Source organism: Neltuma alba, unplaced genomic scaffold (genome assembly GCF_004799145.2).
Source record: "Neltuma alba isolate B1F8T4 unplaced genomic scaffold, ASM479914v2 tig00011080_pilon, whole genome shotgun sequence".
NCBI classification, from domain to species: Eukaryota; Viridiplantae; Streptophyta; class Magnoliopsida; order Fabales; family Fabaceae; genus Neltuma; species Neltuma alba.
In genome coordinates this window covers 94,623-101,154 of record NW_021635821.1, presented here as the reverse complement: position 1 = coordinate 101,154, position 6,532 = coordinate 94,623, and the positions used below count along the sequence as shown (strand labels likewise).

General features: G+C 37.9%; 1 protein-coding gene across 1 annotated transcript; it reads left to right on the top strand.

Moving 5' to 3' along the window:
• Positions 1–2,092: 2,092 nt before the first annotated feature.
• Positions 2,093–2,443, top strand: LOC114761080 (uncharacterized). Its single transcript, XM_028950401.1, has one exon. It carries the CDS (start codon positions 2,093–2,095, stop codon positions 2,441–2,443), a length of 351 nt encoding a protein of 116 aa, XP_028806234.1.
• Positions 2,444–6,532: the final 4,089 nt, after the last annotated feature.

The following is a 6,532-nucleotide window of genomic DNA, read 5'->3' as shown; positions in this document are numbered from 1 at the left end:
CTGTTTCTCAACCATGGTTTGCTCACTTAGTTAACTATATTGCTGCTGGGCTAATCCCTTCTCACTTGACCACCTTTCAGGCTCAAAAGTTTAGGAGTGAAGCTTCCTATTATATTTAGGATCCAACACACTTATGGAGATTATGTTCTGACCAAGTAATTAGACAGTGCATTCCATAAGTAGATGCTCGAGCTATTCTGGAAGCTTGCCATGGTACCTTATGTGGGGGCATATAGTGCTAAAAAAATAGCTAGGAAGGTTTTAGATGCAGGATTTTATTCGCCTACCCTGTTTAGAGACGTATTTACTTTTTGTAAGGCATGTGATAAATGCCAACAGTTTGGGGGGTTAGTAGAAGGAACAAAATGCCACCCCAACCTATCTTGTTCTATGAGATCTTCAACGCTTGAGGGATAGACTTTATGGGACCCTTTTCACTTTCCCACAGTTACACCAATATCCTCCTAGCTGTAGATTACCTTTGATTGAACCCAATTGTTCTATGTTATTTCATATCATTTTAAGGGTATTTATCATAGATTTTAGCTCCTTTTGATGGTAATTATGCTTAATTTAGATTAAGAGTCCTTACTTTGAGTTAGTGTCTTTTTTAGGGTAAAATTGTCATAATTGGTTATTAATTGTATTCAATTGATTTCTAGGACAATTGATGGTTCAAATTGTTGCTTTTTATTATAGGACACTTGAGAATTAGAACCAAGATTGAAGACCAAAGCATTACACAACATGAGAGTTTCCAAGAAAATGCTGTGCTGTGGCAAAATGTCTGAAAATGTGCATCAGTGACTATTCTGGAATAGTTCACTGAGGTAAACTTTTGAGTTCGCCGCGGCAAACTGTCAAAATCTCACCAAAATTCCCTTCTGGAATAGTTCACCGTGGCAAACTCTCTCGTATCAGTAATGTCAAATTCGGATCCAGAACGCAAAAATAGACCCTTTACTCATATGATCCGACCCAGATGGACCCCTAAAACCCTTAGAAACCCTATTTTTGACCAATCACTCCATTCTATTATCAAGAACACCTATATTCTCTCATCCTCCTGCCTCTTCACCTCCATCTTCTTCCCCATCTATTTCCTTCACCTTTTCTTCATTCCATCTCATTTCCTTCAACTCCTAGCTGCTATGGATGATGAATTCACTTCGGTTGGAGCTTTTCTTGAAGCTATGGAGGGCTAGGGTTTATCAACTCTTGAAGAATGGTGGTGTGGCATGAGTTTCCAGACTTCAAAGGGGAGTTTAGTTTCAGTTTTCAATTTTTAGCTATGATTTATGGCTTTCTAGGTCTAGGAGTTGTAAATTGTTAGTTAAGAACTTGGGATTGTTACTGTAATCATTGGTTAATGATTAACATTTGTAGTTTGGATTGGTTAATGTTGAATTCTGTGCTTCAATATATGTAGTTACATATATGTTTCCTTGTAACTCTCTTGATTCTCTCTTATCTTACATGGTCATGTTTTGATATTGAGTTGATTTTGGGTTGCAATGAACCAATTGCATGATCGTTCTCAAATTACACATTAGGAGAGCTTAACAATGTTTTCATTAATGAAGTTCATTGATTTAAACATTGGACTCAATGAGTTATTGAGGTTGTTATTAAGAAAACCTAATGGATTTGTGAAACTCCCAATATCTTGAGTGAATTATGATTGCCATCAAAACCATTCTCAGGAGATTTCCTATCATTCATTTCCATTCCATCATCATTATCCAAAAATACCAAAAATATAGTAGCTTAGGTTTGTTTTCATTGCATTTAGTTTAGTCACCATTCATTTAAATCTTAAAAACCAAACCCCCTTTCATTACATTGCATGGCATTTAGTCTAGCTTAGGTAATTAATAAAGGCTTCCAAAAGTGAAACGACCTGAGTTTGCACTATACTGCATAACTTGGATTTATTTTTGATTAAGAACCCCAAGGCGAACGACAAAGGTCCTCATCAACCTCTCTAGGTGGGTAGAAGCCATCCCCACACGTAAAGATGATACACTTACAGTTTCCAAATTTCTAAAGTCCACCATCTTCAGTAGATTTAGAGTACCTAAGGTATTAATCAATGACTGGGGAACCCACTTCTACAAACAAGTTGCATACTAACTTGTTGGCAAAGTATGGGGTTTCCCACAGAGTGTCCACCCCATTTCATCCTCAAATAAACGGCCTAGCTGAGGTGTCGAATCAAGAGATTAAATGCACCCTGGAATGTATTGTCAAGCCCTCTAATAGAGACTGCAGCTTGAGGCTAGATGATGCACTGTGGGCCTACCACACCGCCCACGAGACCCCAATTGGCATGTCTCCATATCAGATTATCTATGGTAAGTCCTGTCACATTCCAGTAAAGCTAGAGCATCGATTATACTGGGCAATTAAGAGCTGCAACACCAATTTAGAGGAAGTGATTTAGCCCAATTATTCTATGTTATTTCATATCATTTTAAGGGTATTTATCATAGATTTTGGCTCCTTTTGATGATAATTGTGCTTAATTTATATTAAGAGTCCTTGCTTTGAGTTAGTGTCTTTTTTACGTTAAAATTGTCATAATTGGTTATTAATTGTATTCAGTTGATTTCTAGGACAATTGATGCTTCAAATTATTGCTTTTTATTGTAGGACAATTGAGAATTGGAGCCAAGATCAAAGACCAAAGGATGACACAACACAAGATCAGAGTATCAGCACTAATAGAGTTCGCCGCGGCACCAAATTGAAATCTCACCAGTAGTCTCTCGGGCAGAGTTCGCCGCGGCCAACTTACAGCTTCGCCGCGGTGAAATCACAAGATTAGGCAGAGCTCCTCTCGAGCATGCTTCGCCGCGGTGAACTCTCCGTATCAGCAACGCCAGATCCGGATCAGAACGCGAAAATGGAGCTTCTAATCATATGATCTGACCCAGATGGACCCCTAAAACCCTTAGAAACCCTATTTTCGACCTAACACTCCATTCCATCTCCTACAACACCTCTATTCTCCCATCCTCTTGCCTCTCTACCTCCATCTTCTTCCCCATCCATTTCCTTCATCTTTCATTCACTCCATCTCAATTCCTTCCACTCCCAGCTACCATGGCGAACGGATTCACTTCAGTTGGAGCTTTTCTTGAAGCTATGGAGAGCTAGGGTTTATCAACTCTTGAAGAATGGTGGTGTGGCTTGAGTTCCTAAGCTTCAAAGGGGAGTTTAGTTTCAGTTTGCAATTTTTAGCTATGATTTATGGCTTTCTAGGTCTAGGAGTTGTAATTTCTTAGTTAGGAACTTGGGACTGATACTGTAATTATTGGTTAATGATTACATTTGTAATTTGGATTGATTGATGTTGAACTTTGTGCTTAAATATATGTAGTTGCATATATGCTTATTGTAACTCTCATGATTCTCTCTTATCTTGCATAGTTGTGTTTGGGTACTGAGTTAATTGTGTGTTTCATTAAGCCAATTGCATGATCATTCCAAAATTACACATTAGGGAAGCTTAACAAAGTTTTCATTAATGAGTTCATTAATGTAAGCTTTGGACTCAATGAGTTATTGAGGTTGTTAATAAGAAAAACTAATGATTTGTGAAACTCCCAATATTTTAAGTGAACTATGATTGCCACCAAAGCCATTTTCAAGAGATTTCCTATCATTCATTTCCATTCCATCATTATTATCTTAAAACACCAAAAAAATATAGTATCTTAGGTTTGTTTTCATTGCATTCAGTCTTGGATCAATTCATTTAAATCTTAAAAACCCAAAACCCCATTTCATTGCATTGCATGGCATTTAGTCTAGCTTAGGTAATTAATAAAGGCTCCCAAAAGTGAAACGACCCGAGTTTGCATTATACTACTTAGCTTGGATTTATTTTTGATTGAGAACCCCTAAGGCGAACGATAACAAAGGCTTTCTTTCAGGAAGCTGGCCTGAACCGACTCCTTTAAATTCAAGAACTTAAAGAAATGTGGTTAGACACCTACAATAGCTCAGGCATCTACAAGCATAAAACCAAGCTTGTCCATGATGCCAACATCTTGAGAAAGAAGTTCAAGAAGGGTGACAAAGTGTTTAGGTATCAAGCTCGATTCAAATTCAAGAAGGGTAAGTTCAAGACGAGTTGGGATGGACCCTACATTGTGACGAAAGTGCATAACTTTAGGATGATAGAGCTCAAGGAGGAGGCCACAGGTAAAATATTTCAGTGCAATAGTCATCTCCTCAAGCTCTACAAAGAGCCTGCACTGCCTTCTTAAGGCCAGGTCGTTCCTTTCCTTTACTTCTTACTGCTCACATGAATTTACTTGTGCTTAAATTATCTTGTTGTGACTGTTTGAGACTGTGAAAGTGATGTCCTCAGTAGAAGTAGTTTTAAATTCTGTTTGTTATGTTTGTTTTCAATAATCTTCCTTGGCCTTAAGTTTGATGTGATTGTTTTATACTTCTCTTCTTTTACCACCACATACTTCTTTGCATTCTTGAGTTTACCCACCTTTGCACTTAGCTCTTTTCTTCTCTCTAGAAGGGTGATGTGTTGTGCTTCAGTCTTGAACTGAACTTCACAACTTTCACCTTTGTTGTTTTGTGTTTGAGCTTTGTGTTTTGGTGTAACTATGTGCCGCAATGTGGATATTGCTTTGAGTGTATGGGGAAGGGAGTTTTAAAAGTGGTTTTATGCTTTAATTGTTGGGTTGTTCCTTGTTATGGGTAGTTTTTGCTAAAGTTTACCAAAATTTTTAAAACTTTTGAAAGTTTTTCCTAATCTTCATCACTTTCTTTTAGAGTTTTGTATTGAATTATTGAGAATCTGGTAATGGATTGCTGAGTTGGGTTGTTATGGTAGGCATTTTGGTGAGTGGTTTTGGTTTAGGGACTTAGAATTGAGTTTTTTAGGGTCTTAGAAAGTCAGGAAGCTCTTTGTGCATTAAAATCACAACCTCACTAATTTAGTTCATGACTTAGGGAAGACATTAGGTAAAGGCTCTCTGTGAGTTGAGGTTGCGACCTCGATGTTTTCAGGTTGTGACTTGGACCCTTTCTTAAACCCTAAATCCCCCCTCTCTGCTGAAGTCGTGACCTCACATACCTCAGGTCGTGACCTGACATGAAAGGTCAAGATTTTTCTTCGAGTTCACCTCTCTACCCTTACTTATTTCCACCCTAATTACCATTTTTGCCCTTGAACCTACCCTGGATTCAAGCTGTATTCATTCCAAGACTTAAAACCCTAATCCTTTCTTTATAAAACCACACTTAACCCTCTTTTTAGTTTTTGATTCCCTCTCACGTTTATCTCTCCATTCCCCATGACTGCTCCCCTTACTGGAGTCGCGACCTTCCTTATCCTTTTGTAACCGTCCTTCCCTTTCAGTTCTCTCAAGTGAAACTACCCCTCCACTTTAAAATCCTGTCTCTTCTCCACTTCCTTATCTCCCTAAACGCCAACCTACTCTCCTACACTTGTTGTTGCTTTCTTGCCTTTGGAATTCATCCCCTGCAGTCTATTTCTTTTTGTTCTTTCTAGTTTAGTTTAGTTCTATGTTTTTCTAGGGTTTAGGTTTCTAGAGTTTTGATTTTGATTGAGTGGAGTTTGGGCTAGTTGTTTAATCTACTGTTTAACTAGTTTTTGAACTGCTTGGGATTACATTTTCTGTAAAAGATTTGGTTTTTGAACAAACTGGTTTGTGATGCGTTTTTTGAACTTTCTGGGTTCAAGTCTGACCTCTGTCTGTTTAGGTTGCAACCTTAAACCTTTCTGAATTCAAAATTTTCCCTTTGTCTGTTCAAGTCATGACCTCACTGATTTTAGGTTGCGACCTGAGCTCATAAAGGAGGTTTTAAACCTTTGATTCACCCTTGTTGTTTCTAAACTACAATTTCTTAATGGATTTTGACTTTACATATTAAGGATTTGCAAGAAATAGATTTTGGGCAATTGAAAATTATGAATACTTGGGTTTTCTCATGATTTTTCCCAATAGTTTTAAAATGCAAGTGTCCCAATTCAAAATCTTCAACAGTTTTGTTTAAGTGAGTCTAGCAAGGGATAACTATAGGATAGTGTTGGGGACTGCTTGGTTTCTGGGCTTAGTGTAGTTTTTGGTTTCTTTTCTAGGGTTGTTTGTTTTTGTGTGTTTACTTTGGTTGTTCATTGGTTGTTTGCTTTGTGCTTAGATGCCTCACACCAAGAATCCTAAGTCTTTAGGCTCGAAGAAGCTTCACCCTCATGAGGAGACCAGACTTTCAAGGAAGGAAGTCGTGGAGTTATTTGCCAACAGAGAGGTAGTTCAATATCAGTATTTCCTAGAAACGCAGTAGTACCACCTTTACGAGCTTGCCAAATAGAGGGGCTAAAACGTTCTACCTTTAACCCCTCAAAGCACACATTCGTAAGCGTTATGGTTCAAGTAGATCATGACACAAGCCCGTGGATATAAAATGTTAACATATTTATTGTTTAAGTTCCAGATTACAGGCCCAACTTCAAAAATTCATAACTAATTCCATAAAAATC